The 27,103-nt window shown below is 43.1% G+C and overlaps 1 protein-coding gene across 5 annotated transcripts in view; it reads left to right on the top strand.

Annotated features, from left to right (window-relative positions):
- The window catches only part of CNTN5 (contactin 5), a 948,473-nt gene that overhangs the window by 907,176 nt on the left and 14,194 nt on the right, over nt 1-27,103 (top strand). For all 5 annotated transcript variants that reach the window (XM_069969612.1, XM_069969611.1, XM_069969613.1 and 2 more), the window contains 3 exons: nt 706-776; nt 1,754-1,988; nt 11,451-11,560. In XM_069969612.1, coding sequence (XP_069825713.1) covers nt 706-776; nt 1,754-1,988; nt 11,451-11,560 — 416 coding nt within the window. The remainder of the gene's footprint in view (nt 1-705; nt 777-1,753; nt 1,989-11,450; nt 11,561-27,103) is intronic.

The following is a 27,103-nucleotide window of genomic DNA, read 5'->3' as shown; positions in this document are numbered from 1 at the left end:
ATGAACTTTGTAAAGACGACTGCACCATATGCCATAAAGTAGAGGATGCACCTGGAGCCTGCGGACACTGTCTGTTCTCAGTCCAATGGCTGCCATGGACTGAGAACAGACAGTACTACCTTAGCCTTGCTCCATTTCCACTCTTTGCACCCAGTTGCTGTCGTCTGCCCAAGTACAGTGCATTATAGGGGGAGTTTATTTTGTATTTTGCTCTATTTTTCTCTCTCTTTAAAGAAGAACTATGAACAGGTTAGATAAATCTGCTGTATGTTCTGCAGGAAGTGGTGTACTGCACTGCCCCGCCCCCATAATGCCAATCCAATCAGGGGAAGATCAGCGCTAAGAGGCTGTCATGAAAAAAATGTTTTTAAGAAATAAACAGGGGTTGTGACCACAAGCGGTTTTGCTCTATACTCACTTTATTCTATTTATTTAAAGTTTTCTATGTTTAAATTAACGTTATACATATGGCCAAACTGCCGTCCATGCTCCCTAGGGTTGCATCCATATTCTCCAGCCACCGGGAATCAAATACTGACGGATTGGCTCACCTCTAGTGCTAGGTGTTTGTTTGTTTTTTTACCAGCATGGAATAAAAAAATTTTCACCAACATGGAATAAATATCATCTGATATCATAATGTAATGCAAAAAGAGAGAAAACTTTATTAATTATTATGTTTTTTATTATGTTCTTTTCTCTTAGTGCCAAAAACTCCCCCAGCGAATGTCAGTGGGGGCAGCGGAAGACGCCATGAACTGGTGATAACATGGGAGGTATGTGAGCGTTCTTTATTTTCCATGACTAGATCAGTATGGTTGAGACAGTCCTATACTGTACATTATGTCCTAAATTTGGTCTTTTATGGCTTTTATGTTATATAGAAGGAAGTCCCCATGTTTGCAACCCCCTCTCCATGTGAGCCAAAATGGAGCTGTCCAGGTATTTACATGGGTGGCTATTAGAGATGAGGGCAACTGGAGTATGCTCGAGTCTGATCATTCGATATTTGATTACTTGTCTGAAAAAGTTAGATGCAGCCCTAAGAAGTCCAGGAAAAAAGGGCCACAGCCATAGGCCATAGGCTGTATCCATATTTTCCTAGACTCACTAGGGCTACATCCGACTTCTCTAGCCACTGGTAGTCAAGTGCTCCAGTTGCGCTCATCTCTATCGGCTATTCATTTAAATGTTACCTTTTTAGTGCAGTGGCCATAGTATTCTCTTGCTTTGTGCAGAGGGTGCTGAGTGCCTATGAGACAACAACTTTAAGGGTGCCAATACACCTTCAATAGCTCTCGACATCTTGGGTCGATTGCTATTTTTTCGGATCTACCCATACCCATGAATGTTCACCACGACTGAAGGTTTGTGTATTCTCACTAGAGGGTTTGGACGAACCCAAGCTTGTTTGAGAGTCGCTCATCTCTAGTCAGCCAGTTGAAATCCAACATGCTAATCCTTCTCTTCCTAGTCAGGATCTGTTAGGATACCATCATACACATCAGAGATTTGCCCATTCTTATCAGATTTGGTGGGTTTGGCCAACTATTGACTAAAGTCTAGGGGGACATAAGTTTGGCTTCATGTTAATATTTCTTTACTGCAGAAAGGCCTTGACAAAATCAGAACAACATCTAATAATTCAGTATAGATCAAAAGGAAGCAGCTGAAAGTAAAGTTGCAAAATGTCTAAATGGTGTCGGATTCTTTTGCGGATTTACAATACTAATCGCGAATATGGTTCTTACAGCCCGTCTCAGAAGAATTCCAGAATGGTGAAGGATTTGGATACATTGTGGCCTTCAGGCCTAACGACACCAGAGGATGGAAGGAGAAGATGGTGACCTCTTCTGATGCCTCCAAATTTATCTACAGGGATGAGAGCACCCCACCGCTCACCCCCTTTGAAGTTAAAGTTGGGGTGTACAATAATAAAGGCGACGGACCCTTCAGTGACATCGTGTTCATCTGCTCTGCCGAAGGAGGTGAGTTGTGAAGGAGAAATCTGTGTTGAGCCAACATCCACTTTATAAGTGTAAATGAATGATTAAATGGGAGATAGGGGGTGAACTTTTTGGTTACTACTATTCATCTTAAAGATTTGTTGGTATACAGAGGTACTGTATGAAGAGCATGTTTACAGCATGGGTGTCCAAGCTGTGGCCCAAACTGATTCCAATCATGTCTGCCCAGGCAAGCTTTAGCATCGGCTGTCCCGGCTGGTATGATGGGAGTTGGACGGCCAAAGGTTGGACATCGATATTGAAAATTTTCATCCTATATTGTAACTACATGACATGTCAGAAGGTAAATGTTGGTAAAATTGCTTATTATATTGATAGTATATTGCATGGGCTTTCCATCTATGTCCACTTAGTAGAAAACCTGTTGGGTCCACTTAGCTTTCTTGAAGGACACACGGTCAGTGGCCCATTATAGCGAATAGTTCACCGTGTGCATGAAGTGGTGCAAATCTTTGGAGGAAACAATTGTACAGTATAATTTCCAGTCCCAGAAGTTACAAACTAAAGTAACATCAACTTTTACCTGAAAAAAAGTAGATTCGCTGCAAAATACGGCTATTGTTGTAACTTGACACTTCATCTCACAGGTTCTCCAAATGTTAGTGTCAATTATGCAGCGTGGATACAATGAGGGCTTCATTTATCAAACAGCTTGCCGTACATCTCCACCATCCTCATGCTGTTGGTTTGACATGATAAATTGTAATGATTATCACCCAATAAGGATGAGCATAAATCCAAAAACATTCACATTTACACAGTAAGGAAACATAGGATTATAAAATACTATGAAATAAAGGAAAAAACTTAGATTGGGGGAATTTTGGGCATGAAGCCCAATTAACATTTCATATAGACCTTTTTATATTATTTTTAATGGGAAAAATATGTTATGTGGTTTCAATGGTTATCTTCATGCGTAGAGTTACGGTATTTGATTAGGTGCCATTGAGTTGTGCCAAATCCTGGGCCGCTGTTATGGTGGTCTGCAATTGAAATTGAGTGCAGAATGCTCAACACATATTCAAGATAAGGTTTTGGTTTTGTTGGAACCCACTTTTATTGGACTGCTATATACAGAGGTGCCCTTCCTTATCAATTCTCTTGGCTTGACATATCCTAAGGTGAGTGGCATGAAATGACCATATGGAGGGTTTTGCTAAAGTTTTATTCTAGTGTATTGCAAGTGTAAATTGTAGTCTTTGGGTTTTGCTCAGAAGCAACATCTATGTACCATTTAGGTTTTTACCCTACATGTGTGGCTCCGTTGTGGATTGCAGTTGGCTTAGTGGACTTGGGGGCATCAGTGAGTTGCACAAGGAATATGTAGTCAGAAGTCAAGGTCATTGCTAGATCAAATATAGTATGTAGGGATTAGCAGAGGCGAAGTCAAGAACAGGCAGAAGGGTCAAGGACGGTGGCATAGGTTCTGGGTTCAAAAAAAAGGTTGACATATCTGTAATGAGTCAAGAGAAAAGATAAGGGTCGGCACATCTATACTGAGCTAAGAGGGAAGATAAGGGAAGAGACATCTGTACTATGCAAAGAGGAAAGGTAAGGGTGGACACATCCGTACTGAGCCAAGGGGAAAGGTAAGGGTTGGCACATCTGTACTGAGCCAAGAGGAGAGGTAAGGGTGGACACATCTCTACTGAGCCAAGAGGAAAAGTAAGGGTGGACACGTTTGTACTAAGGATGAAAGGTAAAGGTGGGCATATCTGTACTGAGTCAAGGGGAAAGGTAAAGGTGGACTCATCTGTACTGAGACAAGAGGAAAGGTAAGGGTGGACACATCTGTACTAAGTCAAGATGAAAGGTAAGTGTGGACACCTCTGTACTGAACCAGGAGGAAACATAAGAGTGGACACATCTGTACTAAGCCAATAGAATGACTAAAGGTGGACATATCTCTTCTGAGCTATGAGGAAAGGTAAGGGTGGACACATCTGTACTAAACCAAAAGGAAAGATGAAGGACCCATCTATACATTATCTAGGGGCTGCTCTTCATTTTGGGTCAAAGACAATCCCCTCAAACAGAGGGACCCCTCTATGCTATGCTGTCCATGAGGGGTTAATAGTTAGGAAACACTATGCCTGCTGTTCAATCACAACTTTATGGATTCAATGAGATGAATCTGCAAATATCATAAATTTCTAATGAAGAAGGCAGCGTCCCAGTTCTTGTCTAATAACATAGTGTGAACTAGTATCGCTCTCCTCCCTTCTTTATATTAACATACAGCGGGTTCCCACAAAGACATAGAGCTATTCATAAATCATTTTATGTCTGAGACTTTCTTCTAGTTGTTCCTATGAGCAAAAGAAGGGGGGGAAAAACAAGAAAGTATTCCCTCCGACTGTGTCCTTGGAGCCTGTCAGTCAGTTTATTAAACATAAAAACCTGTCTTTCAGGTCATATATATGATGAAGAGATGAGGGAGAAAAGCAATCTAAAATTTAAACATCACTAGCGAGATTATTGGATGGTGTCTATGCTGTAAAAGCTCTTGTCACAAGATAGTTGAAGACAGATTCTCTCTTGCAGTTTTTATGTCTTTGGAGATGACAAGGCCTGTGTGGGCGAATGTATGGATGGAACTTTTAAGGGAAACTCACTAAGAATTTTTTATCTTATGCTAAGATCATGCATCCCCTTTCCTATGCACCCCATATTTTACATAAAGAGTACTGTATAGAATTTAAAGATTTCTTCGGCTTGTTTTGAATTATGGTAACTTGGGTACCATTTATTTAAAAACAAAAAATGCCCTTAGGCTACTAATTAGCCAACATACAGAGGATACATCAGCCTTCAAGCAGGAAAACATACCATGAGGTTTACCTCTATCTTCATTAAGTTCAATAGACCAAACATGTAGTTATGTAGTCGTGACTGTTCAGTCAATTTTTCAATGGCTTTTAAAGTACAAGAAATTGACCAGTTGGCACATCTGTGCTGTGCTGAGCCAAGAGGAAAGGTAAGGGTGGACACATCTGTACTGAGACAAGAGGAAAGGTAAGGGTGGACACATCTGTACTGAGCCAAGAAGAAAGGTCAGGGTAGCCACATCTGTACTAAGTCAAGAGGAGAGGTAAGGGTGGATATATCTGTACTGAGCCAAGAGGAAAGGTAAGAGTGGATACATTTGTACTGAGCCAAAAGGAAAGGTAAGGGGGAACACATCTGTACTAAGCCGAGAGGAAAGGTAAAGGTGGACACATATCTGTACTGAGCCAGGAAGAAAGGTAAGAGCGGAGGGTACAGCAGAGCGGAGGGTACATGGTTAATCTGAAAGTTAAGCCCCTGAGGGCCAGACTGTTCTCTGTTGGGGGTGGAATTATACTTACCATTGTTAGCATCGGGTATCGCATTTATTGCATTATAGCCTTATAGCCTTCCCATCTAGCCTTCCCAGGGCCGTTACACTGATGTTTCCTCCCTGTACCAGTCACTGCACTGGTTATCGATTAAATACAGAACACAGATCAAATTCCTCACTCATAAAGCTCTCCACAACTCTGCTCCTCCACATATCTCCTCCCTCATCTCCACCTACCATCCTTCCCGTGCTCTGCGTTCTGCTAATGACCTTACACTAAACTCTTCTATAATCAGAACCTCTCACTCCCGCCTCCAAGACTTCTCTCGTGCTGCACCAGTTCTCTGGAACTTCCTACCCAAAGAGCTCAGACTTATTTCCATCACCCCCAGTTTCAAGCGTGCCCTGAAAACTCATCTCTTTAGGTGCGCTTATAACATTTCCTAATCTCGTCTCCCTCTCTGCTATCCCTTCTGCTTTCTCTCTATAACCTCTTCGGTGCCATCTACTTTGTACTTGCTACCTAAGCTAAGAAAATGGCTTGTGACTGGCTTGCCCAATCACCTAAAGGCACTTTGAGATTCTATGTACAATGACTGAAACGTCGACAAATAAAGCCCTTGTTGCCTCTCGTGTCACCGCCAGTCATCCTAGTCTGTATGCTCTCAAGAGCAGGTCTCTAATTCTGTACTTTTATTATTGTTTTAATTTATTCATTGTATAATTTAATATAAATATAACCTGTATTGTATTCATATAATTAAATAAGCGTTGCGGAATCTGTTGGCGCTATACAAATAATAATAATAACAATAATAATAATTATTATTATTATTATTATTATCTATTGCATTATTAGCTGCCAGCTTCTTTACTTTATATGTACATAACACAGCATATTTCTGTTATAATTTTGCTATTTGTCGTTTACAAAATCAAAACTGAAATTAAAATAAGCTGTTTTAAGTTAATGTACTGTTACAAAGCTGGCGCCTATAATGCAATTGATGCGATCCTTGATCCCACTCCCCCAACAGATGACAGTCTGGCCCCTAGGGGGTTAACTTCACTGTCAGATTAACCAGGTGCCATCCGCTCTGCCGAGTGGGCGGCACCTGGTTAAATACTCCAGGGCACCCTAAAGCTCCAGGGCACCCAGAGTACCAGAGCAGCATGCAGTACTTGCTCGAGGATTGAGTTTTTTTAAGTAGCCCAATACTCGAGTGGGTACTATAGTTTACTGAGCCAAGAAGAAAGTTATGGTTGGTCACATCTGTACTGAGCCAAGAGGAAGGGTAAGGGTGGACACATTTGTATTGAGCCAAGAGGAAAGATAAGGGTGGAAACATCTGTACTGAGTCAAAATGAAATGTCAGGATGGACACATCTAAACTAAGCCAAAAGGAAGGGTAAGGGAGGACATATCTGTACTCAAGATGTATTTAGTTTGGTTTCTTATATCCTTGTCTCAGTTATTCCTTCTTTTTTACTTTCTATATGGCCCACAGGGTTAACCTACTTCTCTCCCTCAGCTATGGTATTGTTATTAGGACCTATGTGACCACACATCCAACACCTACATGATTTGGTCTTCTTAAACATACTGTATGTTTCACAGATGACCCTACCTTGACAACATGTTAACACTTCACAAGTCAGAATAGTAGAAAAAAAGCAAAAACAATAAAAAATATAATTACTAATTAGGTTCCATTTATTCATAACCAGAAGGTAGAGCATTTCATTGATCTCTTGACCAGCACTCTAATACTAATCCTAACGGCTTTAATAATACTGAATATGTGGAACCTCATTGGAACCGATCCTTGCAGGGGTCACTCATAAACCTACATAATCTAATCATTCTTCCATTAAGCCTCTATGTAATAATCACGTTTGTAAAGAAATGGAAATAAGAACCCGTCGGTCACAGTAAGAAGCTCATTTAGGTGGCCGCCTCTTCTCCATGGATGCCCATGAAGAGTATTTTCATAATTGTCCTTCACGTTGTGAGAATATTTATTTGTTTAATAGATTAGTGGCTGCCAAGGATGATGCCAATGTGGGATCTGGGAGGCCTTCACGTGTCAATGACTTACTAATGCTGCCCGACACGTTCTATCATTTAGAACTAGGGGTATTTGCCAGCCGCAGATGGAAAGTAGTTTATGAAGAAGAAGAAGAGAACTCCAGCTCCGTCCTCATTTCATGAGTTGTATTTGCACATAATGGCTTTCCCAATTATAAGAACATTAGAGGCCATAGAAACTTTGCTTCTGTAAGGGGAAAAAGTCATTGAAATGAATGGATTCTTTTAGTTGAGCAACTTATACATGTAGGGTCATTTAAGGATAAAGTGTTTTCTTTTCTACTACTTGATTGTTCACGTACAGGAAATTGGGGGGGGGATATGATTACTAAGTAACTGGGTTCCGTATGTCTTAGAATGATTGTTATTCCTTCTACTACAATAAAGACTGTGTCTTACCTTGCATCCGTTTTAATGCTTCATTGAATCTATGGGTATATTGCAGTTGAAACAAGATCTATGGGTCTGCAGCATTACACTGGCCATGAACACTAGATACCTGTTCACAACCCAAACATGGTTGGCAGGATCGGCCAACCATCTAATATGTATGGTGGCTTCCCTACTTTTCCCAATGGCAGATGTTAAAGAGAGAAGGGTCGGGCATATAGAATTCAATTTTCCCATTTTGTTTAATGCAGCACTGTGTCACTGACAGAGGGGGGAGCCTCAGGCTCCCCGTTCTGCCAATGCTCTTGTGGCTATTAGCAGCATTATCTCTTTGGCCACAAGCGGCTGTGGGGGAAATTGGGGTGGCTTACCACCAGGGAGAATGCCTACATAGGGAGAAGGGGGGCTTAGAGAACAGGAGCAGGTAGTCCAGCTATTGTCAGGATTCCATGCTCTTGCATTGTACTGTAGAATGTACTCCAGAGTTGCAATACTCATCAGCTGCTGTATGTCCTGGACAAAGTGGTATATTCTTTCTGGTCTGACAAAATGCTCTCTGCTGCCACCCCTGTCCATGTAAGGAACTGTCTAAAGCAGGAGAGGTTTTCTATGGGGATTTTCTACTGAAGAATACACCACTTCCTGCAGGTCATACAGCAGCTGATAAGTATTGGAAGATTGACGATTTTTAAATATTTTTTAAGTCGTTTACAAACCTGTATAACTTTCTGACACCAGTTGATTTACCAACTTTTTTCCCCTCTGGAGTACCTTTAGGGTGGGTTCACACGTACTGCAAACGCAGCGGAAATCCGCTACGATTCCCGGTACTGTCAGTTTGTATCAGATTGTAAACCCCGTCTTCCTTAACCCACTGCTGCCCGGTCAAAACTGTACCTATCCACGCTCTGGCCTGCTTCTGTGGCTCCCTGACATACCGCTCAGCCAATCAGTGCCCTGTCCCATCACGGCAGCCGGGAGCCACAAAGGCAGGCCGGAGCGTGGACTGGTAAGGTATTCACCAGGCCACAGGGGGTTTATATACTCGTAGTGGTATGTAAACCCATACAAACTGACAGTACCGGGATTCGCAGCGGATTTTACTGCGAAACTTCTCCATACTAAAGTTTTAAATAGAAAAACAATTCACTTAAATTAGAAATACAGTGGTACCTTGGATTACGGGCATAATTTGTTCCGGGACTGCGCTTGTAATCAAAATCACTCTTAAACCAAAGCAAAGTTTCCCACATGAAATCATAGATATGCAGACAATTGGTTCCACACCCCCAAAAATAATGATTTTTTTTTTTTAATTCTGAATAACATGTAGAACAGATGAACAAACATTTTGAAACAGCTGAATATGTGATATTATAAGTTACTGTACAGTATAGCAATCAGCATGTGGAGTATAATGTATAGTAACTGTATACACCTGATAACACAGCAGCAGTGATCCCCACAATGCAGTAGCGTTGTACAACAGGCTAGAATAGAGAGGCAGGGCTGCTGTCAGAGGTCTGTGTGGTCACATGACAGCAGTAGGGAAGGGGGGTTTATTCAGTATGGACCAATCAGGAAGTGATAATCACATAGCTGTGCAGGAGGACAGTGACAGAAACTTTTCTATACAGCAATGTTAATGGCTGAGTGTAAGTGCAAGCACATTATAGCAGCAATGTGTATAGCTGAGTGTGAGTTCAGGCACATTATAGTGGCAGTGTGTATAGCTGAGTGTAAGTGCAGGCACATTATAGCAGCAGTGTGTATAGCTGAGTGTAAGTGCAGGCACATTATAGCAGGAATGGAGAGGATGGGAAACACAAGAGCTGACAGAGACTTCAGGGAGCATAAAGGAATGAGCAGGACAGATGTGGGGACATAAATGCAGCACTCTCTGACCGGGGAGAGAGGGGTTACAGCTATGCAGAGATTACCTCCACAGTCCTGTCCCCTGATGCAAGCCCCAGCCTTAAATGGATCTTCCATGATTTGGAAGGTGAGGGAGACCTCCTGGGTCAGAGTACAGTACTGTAGACCCTGCTATACAGACCATGCCCCTCCCCCACTCCCACTAAGTACAGGGGCCTCTTAAACCAAGTTACAATTTTGAAAAACTGTGATCTCTTCTTGCAAAACATTCTTAATCCAAGTTACTCTTAAACCAAGGTACCACTGTATGTTATAATAAATTAGAGTAAGGTGATAAAAGTTTTAGTTTTTTTTCCCTTTTTTGTTCTCCTGCCGAGTTTCGCAACCTACAAAATAGACGCTTGTTTTTCTATGTAACCTGTGAAAAAAAATCTATTTTTACCACTGTCTGCTGATTGATTTTTAACAGTAATTGTCTGCTAGTTTACGCGGCAGGTGTTAATAGCAGCGGTTATTAACTTTGTGAAGTGATTTAGATTCCTGCATTCACCCAGATAGTCAGCCTGAATGACAGCTTCATAAATACATCTTTTCTAATGAAAAAAAAGTGTTAATGGCGAGTATTTTATCAATACTATTTTTTCTCTTTAAAGTGAAATATAGCACAAGGGGCATAAAATGATAAATGATGAAGACGAAATCGAGTAGCATATGGTTTCCTGCTTGCCAAGTACAATATCTGTCTAAAAATGCTACCTGCATTATGGCGATGAATTTTACAGCATTCATATAAAATTGATCTAAATAAACGGTTTTGTAACTTGCGTAAATATATCACACCACAAGTGTTATACTGCAGAGCTGCACTCATTATTCTGCTGGTGGGGTCACTGTGTACATACATTACATTACTTATCCTGTACTGATCCTAAGTAACATCCTTTATTATACTCCAGAGCTGTGCTCCCTATTCTGCACTGGTGTTGGCTGTTGTTTTTTTGTTTGTTTGTTTATGATTACTTCAAGTAAAGTCAGTATCAAATCTTAGTGGAAATTCCCTTTAAGGGTAGCTTCACACGTACCGGATCCACAGCGTATTTCGCGCTGCGAGTTTGCAAGTCTGCGAATCCATGTAGTGTGAAGTTTAATAGGGTTACATACCCTACTTTCATTCCGCTGCGAGTATGTAACCCGGCCCCTTTAACCCCGCGGCCCGGAGCATACATAACCTGCTCGGCGCCGCGGCTCCATGTGAGGCTCCCGTAGGTCCCCATCAGCCAATCAGTGCTGCCCATGCACTGATTGGCTGATGGGTACCAACGGGAGTCGGGAGCCCCACATGCAGCCGAGGCGCCGAGCAGGTTATGTATGCTCCGGGCCGCGGGGGGTTAAAGGGGCCGGGTTACATACTTCGCAGCGGAACCCTATTAAACTTCACACTACATGGATTCGCAGCTTGCAGCACGAAATCTGCTGCGGATCCGGTACGTATGATGCTATCCTAAGAGAACCTTTCAATCAAAACAAGAGATATTGTAAATGGTTGGCTAAACATAGATGGTATCACATGGATGGCTCCATTTACTTCAATGGAACTGAGCTGCAATACAACAGACAACCTGAGAACAAGCATGGTGCTGTTTCTGGGGGGAGGAAAACTGATTTTTTAAAATTTTTCATCCTGGATAACCCATTTGTAGGTAACATAGTGCAGCTCTATATCATGTATCTCCATTCCTATCTGCAGAACCCAGCATGGCGCCCACAGATGTCAAAGCTTCGGGCCTTTCTTCATCAGAAATCCTTGTGACATGGAAATCCTCCAAAGATAATGTGGGAAGACCTTTGGGATTTGAGGTATGTGCATAAGCATTGACGTCTCTCATATTTTGTGTGCTTGTCTTCATCATCAGACTTGGATGATGTAATTATTTCAGAAGCGCTTCATCTTTGACCATTGTTCATCACCAAGGTAGTGCACACCTAAAAAATTGGAAAAGCTATATCCATATCCAGTGATAAGTGTGCTTTAATTCATGTCGAAATTAGCTCCAAAAGCCCATGTGGTGCTCCCCTAGGCTGCAGGAGCCCAGCAAGTTTCAGCCCTTTGATTATATAACAGCCCTGTCCTATTTGTGAACACCTTTACAAGTTTCATTGACAGCTGCATTGCAACCGCCACCTGTTGCATGCCCAGTAATGGTAGCATTACTATTCGGTGAAGAGGATGGACCTTGCTGGGCTTTTGGAGCTAATTTGCATATACTTTAAAATCGAATTATCTCAGCTCTGGAAGCGTCAATTTCCACGAGAAAGACATTCATAACGCCAGGGCAGCAAGTCATATTGCACCATGCTATTAGTTCACACACTGCTGACAGGTCTACTTTAATGTATATTTTTGGGTTTATGCCTAAAGGGGTTGCCCAGAGGACCTTACCCATCCCCCAACCCTCCCCGTTGTCATTCCAGTGCTCACTTTGTAGCCATTGATCTCCACTTCTTGGTCTTCTCTCGACACAGGAAATGGCTGGAATTGCTGCTCACCCAATCAGTGGCTGAGGAGGGTCAACAGGGTCCTATCAAAATAAGAGTAGCAAAAGTTGTCTCATCATAGACAACTCCTTTTAGTTTAGAGTCCTCTTATATTTATGGTTCCAGTCCATAACACACCTGGCAGGCAGCTAAATATTTCCTTAAAAAACCCAATGCAGATATTGACATAAACAGCATAGTGGATGCTCAAGTTTCCTACAGCACCCCCGCAGGTGACATGAAGTATTGCAGGTCTACTCTTTGTACCTTTTACAAATCCTCTTTACATGTAGATTTAGATAGTTAATTGGACGCTTTTGATTAGCGGTCTTTGTAGCGGCCGCTCTACTAAATACATCAAACCCCACCGAAAAATCACCTTTTATTTCAAAGACAACGGGGCCAATCGAGCTCTTTGAACAGATGAAAGATTCTCCTTTTGTGCATGACACGACCTCTTCTTCTTCTTCATCCAGAGTTGTTGTTTTTTTTTTTACAATTAGCCTCAAACCTGCAGTTTAAGTAAAGTGAAGCTGTTATTAAGTTTCCCCATTGTCCTTAATGTCGCCGTTTAATCAGCGCTGCCTCTTATTTCCCTGGCTTACCAGTCTGGGGAGAGCGTGCGGCGCTTTAAAGGTTATGTTTGCTAGAGGCAGAAAACAATGAGATGAAAGCCTCACATACAGGCACCCATCTAACCTGCCGATTCCATACATTCAGCGCACTTGTATTTGTTGTGCAAATGTCACATTCATGAATATATAACCAATTCAACCATGATAATAGGAACCATTATAGCATCAGCCCATCAGGTTTATAGTCTGTATGGGGTTTCAGGTTGATCTTTATGCACATGGCATAGCTGTGTACTGATTGTGTAGAGTGAATCGTAGTGAGTCAGTTTTTATTCTTCAGCTCCTAAAAGAGTCAATTTGTGTCTCTAACTTTAATGCAACTTTTCTGCTATTAAATTCCGGGCAGGGAAATTGCTGAGGAGGTGGTCGGTGAAAAAAATTGTGTATTTACCGCACTGCCCCGGCTCCAGCACTGGTGCCAGCCATCCGCCCCTCCGGTCCCTGGTTCTTAGCCGCTTCCTGGTGTAGTGACGGGACTTGGGACATGACGTTTCAGACACACCCAGCCAGTTAGTGGCTATGGCGATGAATGGTTGAGCGGGCTCGACACGTCACATCCCAGGTCCCGTCTCTACATCGGGCAGCAGCTAGGGACCGGGGACAAGAGCAGCGGGCGCTTGGCACCAGTGCTGGAGATTTTAACCCCTTCAAGATAGAGCCCTTTGATGCACAAAAGTCCAGGTCAAATTAATGCAATGTTCCTCCCCGCCTTCTAAGAGCCATAGCGTCATTTTTGGGGTGTCATTTTTTGCGCCATGATCTCTAGTTTTTAATATCATATTGGTGGAATAGAAATACAGTTATAACACTTTTTTACTACACTTTTTTTTTTTTTTTTTTACATTTTTATTTATTGTAAAAAAATGCAATCATTAGATTGCATATACTGATCTATGCTATGCCATAGCATAGAATAGATCAGTGTTATCGGCGATCTATGTATAGAGCCTACCTGAGAGCAGACTCTACACATAGATCGCCGAACCGACAGGACGGAGGTAAGGAGCTTACCCCCGCCTGTCAGTACATGCGATCGGGTCCCGATCACTCAGTGACAGATGTTTGATCTGTCACTGAGCACCTTAAACGCTGTGATCGCTGTAGATCGCGGCGTTTAAGGGGTTAATGAGAGTCGGCTGTGGGATCTCAGCTGACTCTCATTACCTCCGGCCCCGGACTCAGTGATGTGAGTGGCAGCGCTATCCCTGCAGCGCTCCCGCTCACATCAAGAACCCTGTCAGTCAGGAACGTATATATACATTCCTACTGCACGGGGTGTGTGCAGTAGGAACGTATATATACATGTTACTGACGTGAAGGGGTTAAATATCATTCTTCAGGCTAGGTGCCCAAGATGTAGTCAGGCTATAGGAATAGTGTACTCAGCAGAGAGGAGGGTGTCTGGTGCACCTGAAAACCTCAGAAAGTGATGGAAACACCATGGAAATGGAACGGGAAGAGCAGGGGGAGCATGCATGGATGTGTTAAAGATAGGGATGGTCCGAACCCTCCGAGGTTCGGGTTTGTATGAACCCGAACGCTCGGCATCAGATTCCTGCTGTCTGCCCGCTCCGTGCATGGCCTATGGCTATGGCTGTATCCCAGTTTTCCAGGCGGTCCTCCCGCTGGACCCGCCCGCTGCATGGAGCAGGCAGACAGTGGGAATCATTACCGAGAGTTCTGGTTCGTACGAACCCTAACCGAACTGGGTTCAGACCATCCCTAATTAAAGACTCTGAGGTTGCTGCACTAGCTGTATACTGTACCACTATCACAATGAGTAGACCATCAGGATGGAAGTAGACAAATGGATGTCTTCCAAGGGCGCTTGTTCCCTTCAGGATCCCAGAGCTGAGTCCACCAGAAAGTGAACAGTAACTCTTTTATTCGTAAAATGGAGTCCATTTTACCAATAAAAAAGTTGCTGTTCACTTTCTGGTGGACTAACATTTAAGGCGTCTCTCTCATACAGTGTTGGCATCCTGTGTGCCCCCATATAATAGTTAGTCCCCTCTGTGTGCCTCTATATAGTAGTTACCCCCCCCCCCCAGTGCCCCATATAGTAAATAGGACCCCTCTGTACATTCATGCAGCAGTGAGGAGCCCTGCTGTGCATCCAAATAGTAGTAAGCATGTGGCGGTTAAGTCTCTATGTGTCCCCCATATAGCAGTTAGGCATCTCTGTGCAGATAATATCTTCCCTGCAGGCATCACACCATAGGTATTCTTCCCTGGTAGTTTTCATCCCCTCCCCATTAAGTAGTATCCTGTAGAGCATGGGTCTCCAAACTGCAGCCCACCAGCTGTTGCAAAACCACAATTCCCATCATGCCCAGACAGCTAAAGCTTTGGATTTGGCTGTCCAGGCATGATGGGAAATGTAGTATTGCAACAGCTCGAGGGCCGCAGTTTGGAGACCCATGCTGTAGAGGTAATCCTCCTACTAGCCCCCCAATAGGTATTATTCCCCATGTAGTTGGCATTCTTAATATGTAATCCCTCTGCTAGCCGCCCAATAGGTAGTATCCCCAGTAGATAGTCAGTAGACGGTCCCCTGTGTAGTTCCCCCTTATTAGATTTCTCCCTGTGTAGTCCTACTTTAGTCCCTGGCCCCCAGTGTAGTCCCCCTTTTAGTCCCTGGCCCCCAGTGTAGTCCCCCTTTTAGTCCCTGGCCCCCAGTGTAGTCCCCCTTTTAGTCCATGGTCCCCAGTGTAGCCCCCCTTTAGTAAATGGACCCTACTCAGTATATGCCCCCCAGTGTAATTACCTGTCAGTATATGGCCCCAATGTCGTTCCCCTGTAGTATATGGCCCCCAGTGTAGTTCCCCTGTAGTATATGGCCCCTAGTGTAGTCCCTATTTAGCAGATGGCCCCTACTCAGTATATGGCCCCCAGTGTAGTTCCTTTGTCAGTATATGGCCCCCAGTGTAGTTCCTTTGTCAGTATATGGCCCCCAGTGTAGTCCCTATTTAGCAGATGGCCCCCAGTGTAGTTGCCCCATCAGTATACAGCCTCATTTTGAGGGACTCTGGACCCTAAACTTGATTTTTAGAATTAGAAAAGAACCCAGTCTATCCATAGCTAATCCTCTTGGTTTGCTCACCTCACCCCATGCCACGGTGCACCTTTCCCATACTTTCATATCTAGTCGCGGCATTAATTTGCCTTTTTATGCTTACTAATGACTTTTTCATTCTTCACTTCAGAGACTAGTGTTACAACAGGAATAAAATAAGCGATGTTTACCTCCTCATGGTGCGCACCCATGAGGATCGTGAAGGATCACCTACGGCCACTTAATTAAAGCTGCTGCCAGAACCCGCGGAGAGACAGTTACTAATGTCGTGCCACAATTATAGGTAGCGCTGGGTGGTGCGGCATTGGAGTCGGAGGCTGCAGAGTTTCCAGCCTTTCTATGTCATTGCTACATATGGAATATAACATTTCGCACACTGTTTTTATTTATGCTTCATTAGCAGAAATTTGCAGTTTAATGGCAGCAGCTGTGTAATGGACACATTGGAAGTTTAATTAGTCATTCCACAAGCCAAAGACTCGGAAAACAAATCAGGCCTGCTTACTGAGCGGCAAGAAAGAGGGCAATGAGGCCCATGTACGCTCCGAGAGTCTACAGAGAAGTACAATGTCTCACGTCATACAAGCTCCAGATTTGTCCACCCCACTGCCAATCTTGTTTAGAGCTAATGTACCATCAGGTACATCACTTTTTGTTTTTTAAATTACCCAGTTGGGGCCAGTACGGTGATCCCAGTGGCTATGTCCTTTTTTCAAGATGCCGCCCAATTCCCGCGGTCTGCACCGCTCTATGTTGTTGCACTGGACCAGTTCTATGCACTGGGGGTAGGCCCGACACCCCCTAGTGTGACGATGTCCCCTCCACTCTGTGATGTGCCTCCATTAGAATCAACAGGGCCGCATCACAGAGGGAAGAGGATATCGCCACACTGGGGGGCGCCGGGCCCTCCTCCAGTGCTTAGAACTGGGTTGGTGCATGAGAAGAGAGTGTGGGAACTGGGTGGCACTTTGAAAAAAGGACCGCACCACCTAGATTCCTGCGCTTGTAATGTGAAAAAAGTTATGTACCGGATGATTCATGGAAAAAATAAGACCTGAGATACTGAGCAAAACAAGCGGAATTCCACAGCCGAGCCCCCGCCGCAAAATCGCCTGCCTCAGTGTGTCAATGAAATGGTTTGCATGCCTCTGCTCTCCACTCAAAGAATGATCATGTCAATTCTTTGAGCGAAGAGTGGTAGAGAGCGGAGGCGCGCATGGCATCCCAAATGACACAATAAGGCAGGCGGGTCTACGCCACGTAATTCTGTGTGTTTTCATTTGTGTGGACATACCCTTAGGTTATCTGTGTAATGGTGACCCTACTGTATTCCGTTGTTGGCCTACTATGCACCTATCGGGATCCCATAGGTTTGGCAATCTTCGGACCACACATAGAAATGTGAACCCAGCTTAATATATGTGGAAGGTTGTAGTCCCATCAGAGTCTCTCCCGACCAAGGGTCACAGGCGACACAATATCTATATCTCTGAATCCCTGTATAAAAAGCATACCTGTATACCTAATAAGTCTTAAGACCGAACTTGCATTACTTATACGTCTGCAGACTACACGAGGCTCTGATCCCTTACAAGTCTACGTTCCTTTAATTCCACCTCGTATAACTCACCAGTGTAAAATCAGCCATATATATATATATATATATATATATATATATATATTATATATATATATATATATATATATATATATTCTAGGCTGTGACTTTGTCTATATGACACGTAATCTCATGAGCAGTCACCATTGTACCGGGATATTAAATAAATTAAATTCATTACAATCGCCAAAGAGGAATCGAATCCCGACTATTAAAATGAAGAAAATGCAAGATATAGCGCTGCATCAAAGAGGCGGCCGCATTCATTAGCATATAAAACAGAATTCAAATGTGTTTCTACTTGAGAAAACTTTTTCAGCGTAGTTGATTTCATTAGATGTTTTACTGTGTTCTATAATGCATAGTGACTTGTTTTATAGAAATGGATTGACTTGGTTAAGCCGCATTGCCGCTATATTATACAGTCATGTTTTCTTATACCGCCACCATTTATTTAAATGTTCTCCCTCTGAGAACTTAGTGAATTATTACGTGCCCAGAGGTTTAATAGACGCTTGTAGTTGTGGGAGGGGAGAACTTCTTGAGAAAAATCCGTCATTGATGTTCAATGAACCTTAAAGAGACTCTGCCAGCAGGTTTATGGTGTCCTATCTAAGGGTGGCATAAACTAGTGACAGAGAAGCTGAGCAGAATGATTTATCACTTATATGTGCAGCTGATCCATAGATCTCCTCCTGATTAACATGGACAATAAGTAGTCCTCTCTATTATGTGCATGTGCTCAGGAGTCCTCAATATTCATGAGATGCAGAAAGCCCCGCCCACCAGCTGCTGATTGGCAGTTATCCATCTATGCTGTGTATTGGCAGTCACCTGTCAATCAGCAGCTGGGGGGAGGGGTGTGACAACAATCCTATTCTCCTGCATCTTAGGAGAACGGCTAAACAATGACGTAAGTAATACACCGTTCTGTTGAGCATCTGAATGGAAGTTATGTACAGTGTGTACGATATAAAAACAATCCATAAGTCATTCTGGTCTATCAAGCATATATTTCTGAGAATACTGAAGGCCAACCAATATGGTCAACATTAGAATGGTTATCCCATTAGGGCAACTTATATGCCCTATTAGGTCATACAGATTTTACAGAAGGTGCTATCCCAGGATGGGATAGCCCATTTATGTATTGCATGGTCAACCTTTTGTTTTAACAGCCAACATGTAATACCTTATTTCCCCTGTAGTAAGAATGTCTGGATAACTGCCACATTTTAAAGGGACTAGCCAATGGGCAGATCTGCTATTATTTAAAGGGATAGTCTGAAACATGAAAATAAAGATCCTCAACAAAGTCCTCAGACTATGAGTAAGAACACTAGAATCCTGATGGTCTGTTTTTGAACCATTTTTTGGAACCTTCTGCCTGTATTTTATGTGTAATTTCAATAAGGCTTCATAGAGTTTATGCGACTGTGCTGAGGATCTTTATTGTAATACATCAGCGGATAATACGTTTGAGCTGACCATGGGCGAACATACAGTTTTTGATAGTTTCAAAAAGTGGATGGGAATAATAATCTAAGGTGAAGTTCTGAGTTGTGGGACCCCTAACCAGTCACAAGAATGGAGAATAATTGACCCTGGAATGATCAAAGCACAGTGCACGTGTACAGCCATTGATTCTATGTGCGGCCAGAGACAGTTTTTCTCTTTTCACGTGATCACTGGAGATCTTAGCAGTCAGGCCCCCACCGATCATCTTGTTATTCTTTATTGTGGAAATAGGAGTCACCTTTTCAAGTTGTGAAGACCTTTAAAGTGTCACTGTTATTACATAGAGACACGTCAAAAGTTTTGGTCAGTTCGGGTCTGAGTGTTCACCTCTGTACGGATCGGGAGAAGAAGCCAGGAGAAGAGGATGTTGCATTGTGTCCTCTCACAGGGTTAGAAAACTTGGCCTCCATACAGCTCCATTATAAGTCAGATAAAAAAAAGCTAGAAAAAAACAGTCTGACTTATAATGGAGCTGTATGGAGGCCAAGTTTTCTAACCCTGTGAGAGGACACAATGCAACATCCTCTTCTCCTGGCTTCTTCTCCCGATCCGTACAGGGGTGAACACTCAGACCCGAACCGACCAAAACTTTTGACGTGTCTCTATGACTCTATAGAGGTTGTCACCCAACTTTTTGGAGCACCATATTTGCGGTTATTTTGTGATACATCTCATTGCCATAATACTAGGAAAATATTCTGTCTGAGAAATGGGGAAATAGTCCCTGATGGAGTTGTTATAGAAGACTTCATGTGAAGGGCGGGAGGTTATAGCGTAACATGTGCCGTAAATACATATTTGGGAAAAGTCCAATTTTTGTGTGGGTTCCGCACCACTAGATATCACCCAAATGTTCTGGTACATGTTGACAGAGAAAACCTTCTACAATTTGAATTAGGGAGTTAGTATCAATCAATGGCTTTTGCACAGACTAACTAAAGGTGACCAAACTTGCCGAAACTTTGACCATCAGCATTTGAATCCCACTGCCTGGAGAAGGTGGCTGCATCCACCTTCTCCAGGCAGTGGGATTCAAATGCTGATCTTTGAATTTTCTGCAAGTATGCTCTTTTCTAAAAACCACCATATAGAAGTATACTATCTAGTGATGAGCGAGCATGCTCGCGATACTCAAGAAAATCTCATCATCCGTTTCCTGTAAGTTTGGGCGCTATTTCTTAGCCAGTAATCATGCAGGAGACTCTTTGGTGCATCCTGCGATCACGTGGGACCCATACATGTCGATAGCAGCGATTGGTTGGCCAGATCAGATGACCCTGCCATATAAAACTCGGCGCCGGCAGTGCTCGCTTCAGACGCATGCTGTGAGAGATCAGGGACAGAGCTGCTGCTGGTCAGGGAGAGCGTCAGTGTAGGATTTAGCGTTCCAGTAGGCAGGGTATATATTAGCAATATAAACAAGCAGCCCTTTTCAGGGCTTAAAAGCTTTTATTAATACTATTACTACAGACTGCTGGCTGGGACTTGCAGTGCTGCTACCACGATTTAACCAGCACACTGTGGTGACCGGTTGCTGGCAGAAAGGGGACATTAGGTGTTGCATACACACACCTAAGAAGTGCTCAGTGTGCTCTTTTTTGATTTTGGGGCTGGTGGTGCTGCTGTACTACATTGGATTGCTGGGATTTGTAGTACACCTGCATAGAACTTCACTGCTCATTATAAGGGGGTATCCCAGCATGTGTCTAGGTCCAGCCACAACCAGATTATACCGTACAGCCACCCCTAAAATAGTGGGTACTACACTGTATTGCTGGGATTTGTAGTACACCTGCATAAAACTTCACTGCTCATTATAAGGGGGTATCCCAGCATGTGTCTAGGTCCAGCCACTACCAGATTGTACCATACAGCCCCACAAAACTAGTGGGTACTACAAGTATTTTTCCTGATTTCTGTATTTCATACGCAAGGCCTATCTAAATTCCATACTGTGCAGTGTCCATAAAATTGTGAACCCCAGGGGTAAGGGTCGAGGATGAGGGCGTGGGCATGGGGCTCCAAGTAATGCCGTTGCCGGAGGCCGTGTTTTAGGGCAGGGTGACACAGCAGAGGAGGTAGCAGTGGCACACCACAGACGTCCACTTCCTAGCTTTTTTGCCCAACTTACGGGGTCTCACGGTAGACCGATATTGAAACTGCAGCAATGTGAACAGGTGATCACGTGGATAGCGGATAATGCGTCCAGTAAATTATCCACCACCCAGTCTTCCACGCAGTGTGGAAGCCTTGCTCCATTAGCTCAGCCTCCTTCCCCACAGCCTGGCCCCTCCAGGGAAAGAAGGGATTTAGATCCACCACCATTGACCAAAGCAGTAATGGACATCCATGTTGACTACTGCTGTGCCTGCCCTTGTCTCCATGTTGGCCACTGCTGGGCCTTAACTGGCATCCATGTTGACTACTGTTGGGACTTTACTGGCATCCATGTTGACTACTGCTGTGCCTGCCCTTGCCTCCATGTTGGCTACTGCTGGGTCTTAACTGGCATCCATGTTGACTACTGCTGTGCCTGCCCTTGCCTTCATGTTGGCTACTGCTGGGCCTTAACTGGCATCCATGTTGGCTGCTGCTGCTCCCGGGAGTGTGCTCAATGCCATGCAGTGTCTGGCCTAATTTTGGGGAGGCTCACTTGCTTCCTCACTCACTTTTAATGGTTCTCTGTGTGCTCAATGCCATGCAGGGTCTGGCCTAATTTTGGGGAGGCTCACTTGCTTCCTCACTCACTTTTAATGGTTCTCTGTGTGCTCAATGCCATGCAGGGTCTGGCCTAATTTTGGGGAGGCTCACTTGCTTCCTCACTCACTTTTAAGGATTCTCTATGTGCTCAATGCCATGCTAGGTCTGGTATAATTTTTGGAAGGCTGACTGGCTACCGCTTCTACCTTGTTCACTCTGTCCTCATCACCATGCTGTGTCAGGCTGAAGTTTTTGGCTGGTTCATGATATGCTACCTCTGTTTTAATGGTTCCCTGTGTTCTCACTGCCATGCTGTATCAAGCTGAGTTTTTGGGTGGTCCATATGGCTACCTCTATTTTAACCAGGCTGTTGCACAGAATTAGGCATAATGGTGCCATTAGGCAGCCTCAGTGGCATGCATACATGCTGCCCCTGCTGTTTTCTGTCCATTTCCGTGGTGTTTCCATCATTTTCTGAGGTTGACAGGTTTTCACATGACCTTCCCCCTACCGAACTTGGGTCCCCTGCAAAAATGCTCAAGTCTCCCATTGACTTCAATGGGGTTCATTACTCGAAACGAGCACTCGAGTATCGGGAAATATTCGTCTCGAGTAACGAGCACCCGAGCATTTTAGTACTCGCTCATCACTAATAGTATCCCGTCAGGGGAGGGGAATAATTTGACCCACCCCCGAGGTTCCCATATACCATACACCACCTTCAAAGTCCTATATTTCCACATATCTCTGCACTATGTAGCACAACGCAGACCGGTGTCTGATTCTTCTTCTAAATTTTATTGATTTATTTTTTCCTGACTTGTTTCTACTTTGTTATACATCATAAAAAGAATATTAAGACACGGTACCTTTTATAGTATATGATTGGCCCCAGGCATTTCCATAGAACAACTGATACCTTTTACTCAACATTGACAGCAGACTCTCATAACGGTTTTATTGAAGTATATTGGAAATGTTCTTCTAAGTATATCTTCATTACAAATGTCCCGTAGAACCGATAATACATCCAGACTCTTATTGCTTCAGCTTAATGCCTGTGATATTGTCTTCAATGATTTTTTTTCTGTAATATAAGTAAAAAGTAAGGCTTGGGATAGACAGAATTATATATCGAGAAAGAATGGAATGAGGAAAAAAAACATTGAAAAGATTAAGTGATATTCAATAACAAGAGGCTGAAGGAAAAAAGAAGCTAGACTGCGGCGATTGGTGTCAGGCAGCTGCTGCCAAGCCAAATTAGATTTCCAGGTAAGGGCTCCTATGGAAATGTCTTCGTCCAGGAAAGAGATAGATGACTTGAGAACAAGTTCTCTTCTTTTTAGTTAGTCCTATCTTGTTTGTCCTCTTTCTATATGTACTTAGTATGCCGCTATAGGACAGAGGTGACCAGATCAGACATGTTGGTTAAAGGGGTACTCCAATGTCAGAAAATTGTATTCAAATAAAATTATCAACCCAAGATATATAACTTGCTAATATAGTGATATCCGTAATAGTACTGGAGTCATATAAGAATACTAGCTTCAGTGACTTTTGCTCGATTCCCCCCCTAAAAGGAAGTGAATTATTGCACAATGTGTATTGTCTCCAACTCCCTGGCTCCTCCCTCTTTCCTGAGACAATGCTGTCACATGATGCTTGCCCAAATCTTGTCTCTGAGCTCTAGTCCCACCCAGCCTCTACAACCTATATCACCATCTCTGTGTGTATGTATATATATATCATATATATATATATCTCAAACAGGAAGGTGCTGCAACCTCACTGTAAAACTAGCAGGAGTGCTGAGGGAGTGGAGTAGGCAGAGTGGGAGGACTGTGATAGAGAACTGAGATTCTGGGAACTATAGTAGTGACAACTGCTTAAAGAGACCCCCCCCTCCCCCAGAGTACTCCTTTACTTTGTAGGAACAGGTCACAGTATTTACTCAGTTTCACTGCAGCGCCACCACTGGAGAAAAGAAGCATTACACAATGCGCCAATTCAAATCTGTGGTCCGTCCATGTAGTACAGGACAGGTCCTCCAGAGCTACAGGCGCTCTTTGTATCCACTTTTAATTCTAAGAGGAAGATCCCGAGTAACCCATTAACATGTATAAAACTGGGTATTCAAAACTGGACAATCCCTTTAAATACACCAGCACTTCTATCTATGTCTGCTAAGGCCAACTCATTTGGTAAATTTCACTTCTTTGCCCGAAGCTCTTGACATTGAAGTCCCTTCTTCTTACCGTTAACCCTTTATTAATAAATGTCATTATAAAACTCTCCTTTGATTACCGAGACTCTTATACCGTCTGGTCTAAAGGACGAGGAATGACGGCTCGGCTCAGTTAACTAGAGTTTAGATTTTTTTTTTTTCCAGTTTTTCTTCCTGCCTTCCAGGCAAATTATCCATGTGTAAATGACCAACTATGACAGACGTCACTTTACCGTCTAGGATTGTCCTCTATCTGTTAATGTCAACCAGCATTTGCAATCACATGAAATGCCACAAGGCCGACTCCTCGGCAGCGCTGTGCGCCTAATCAGGTCACCGGGATTCCAGCAGTGATAGCTCACCAGCCCGAAAGGTGCAAAGATTCAGGCAGAAAATCGCCTTCATTCTGAGCTAGAATTCAGCTTTTTGCTCATTTTCATAGATTGGTGCATTGGGGCCTATAAGTAGTTCTACATATCCCGAGCCTGGTGCCCCAGGGGCTAACATCCCCCTATGTGATATCAGTAGTATAAATGGCACATGGTAGGTGGGGGCCGGTTACAGATATTGCACTGGGGCCCCGGAGCTATAGGCTTCACTCTTATGATATACTGTAAGTATGGAGAAGATATAATAAATTATATACCATTTCTTTACACAGTATATTATATAGTAGTCACTTTCCACATTTCTTTATAGGAGTTAATATGGGCTTATGGGGGCTTCAGCTTTAGCATTTTATTGGTTACAGAATACATAGAACTTGTTTTCAAGTGAATAATGTTACCTTAAAGGTAAAAGGTCACTGGTGACTCACCTACTAAAGTATACAAAATAATATTAAATAATTAAAGGGGTATTCAAAATTTTTTTTTTTTTTTTTCAAATCAACTGATGTCAGAAAGTTATATGGATTTGTAAATTAATTGTATGTAAAAATCTCCAGTCTTCCAGTACTTGTCAGCTGCTTTATGTCCTGCAGGAAGTGGTGTATTCTCTCCAGTCTGACACAGTGCTCTCTGCTGCCACCTCTGTCCATGTCAAGAACTGTCCAGAACAGCAGCAAAATCCCAAAGAAAACCTCTCCTGCTCTGGACAGTTTCTGACATGGACAGAGGTGGCAGCAGAGAGCACTGTGTCAGACTGGAAAGAATACACCACTTCCTACAGGACATACAGCAGCTGATAAGTACTGGAAGTACGTAAGACTTTTAAATAGAAGTAATTTACAAATCTGTATTACTTTCTGACACCAGTTGATTTAAAAACACTCTTTTCCTCCGGAGTACTCTTTTAAACATTCCTGTTCTCTAGACCATTTTACAAATGAGAGAATAAAAAAAAAAAAGGCAAGGAAGACAAAGGAACATGATTTAAATTGCTCGCGTCCTTATGGTTATTGAAGCCCTGTGTGTCCTCAGCTTCTTTCTTGGAATTAACTGAAACTAATTTTGGAAAATTCACTCATCTCTATGCCCCGTAATTTAAAGCGAATGTGTCACTATAAGATTTCCATATCGTCTGATTGGTGCCGCTGCACACATTGTAACGGTGCCGTCCATTCCTGCCCGGTTCTTGAGATTTCCTCCATTTTGTACGTGCAAATGTTCAGTGAGGTGCACCAAACTGAACATTTGATTACAAACCAGAAGAAATCTCAGGAACCAGGCAATATGGAAATCTTATAGTGACACATTCACTTTAACTCCTTTTGTTCACTCTAAAAAGTTCTACAAACTAGTGTAAAGGCCAGCTTGTTGTATCATATCGACCAAAAGGGGCTCTGTAGGGGCTCATATTATGCTACTCTTCTACCCTGGTTATAAGAGAAAAGACCAGAATTCTTCAGCTCTTTCATATATTTTATTGTAGTAAATCCTCAAAATGACCAACGTGTTTCGAACCAAACTAGTTCTTATTCATGGTATCTTGGTCTGAATAGATAAAGAATATACATTTAACATGGAGTCACCATAAAGCGAACAAGCTCTTAAAGGGCATCTCTGTAGAGGAAGCGTGCAGGCGACGCTGCAGTAGCGGTCAGTGGTGAGCCATGAATAAGAACCCGTTTGGTTTGAAATGCGTCGGAAATTTTAAGAATTTACTACAATAAAATATATGAATTTTAATAAGAGCTGAAGGATTCTGGTCTTTTCTCTTGTGAATACCCCCGTATTCAGGGGCTTTACCTTTGTGCTCAACATCTATTTAACAAGAAGTATCTACATACAGACTGGGCGCTGACCATGCAGTATGAACTTACTCCTACCCTGGTTATAGCCATGCCTCGGCCTGTATCAGTACATATATCTCTTATAGTCAGTCTGGATGGACGTTTCGTGGCAGCTGCACAGCTCCTGAGCTTGGAGAACGTCCCCGATTTTCCCTTATAATAAATAAGTCCATTCATTGTAATTTCTGGCGGAGACCGGTAACATCCATCACCATATTCATCCCCATTGTCCCAGCAAAGGTCATTTTGACATTGTCACCGCACGCTCCAAACCAAATGTGACAGACACCTGTCCTAGTTTGAACGTCTACGCGAGCGGCTTCTCCTTCCCATCCCGTCTTTGCTTATGCTTTTCCTAAAACATTAACCCGCCACAATTCATCCCTAGGTGTTCTGTCAGAATTTATCCATCACATTTCCTACCGCCAGGATAGGGATAGACAGAAAGAAAAAAAAACACTTGCTCTCTGGCTGCACCTTGCAAATCGTTGAGCCACGCGTTTCAGCCCGACTGGTGAAAACGTGCGAGGAGGCGAGACGTCTTGAGCTTTTCTTGAAATTTTTTTGACTGTCTGTCAGTATTTTTATATTTTTTTCTAACAGTGTAAGAGTATACAGCTGAATATCAATGATGCTGGGAGTAATACGGTGACATCCTGACCCCAGACGGCTGGGCGGGAGGCTGAATGGCGCTCAGGCATAAAACCTGGGCTGCAAATCCCTGGCGTTTTAAAATAGCCTGTTAATTTTTTGACAGAAGGGTCTCCTTATCCGCGGGGAGGCAAATGGCTTCAAATAACCAATAAAGAAATAAAGTGAAAACTTCACGGCTGCCAAAATTAATCTTGTGTGTGGTCAATG

This window comes from Dendropsophus ebraccatus, chromosome 5 (genome assembly GCF_027789765.1).
Source record: "Dendropsophus ebraccatus isolate aDenEbr1 chromosome 5, aDenEbr1.pat, whole genome shotgun sequence".
Classification (NCBI taxonomy): Eukaryota; Metazoa; Chordata; class Amphibia; order Anura; family Hylidae; genus Dendropsophus; species Dendropsophus ebraccatus.
The sequence above is the reverse complement of the archived record's forward strand: the minus strand, read 5'-3'. Positions and strand labels throughout refer to the sequence as shown.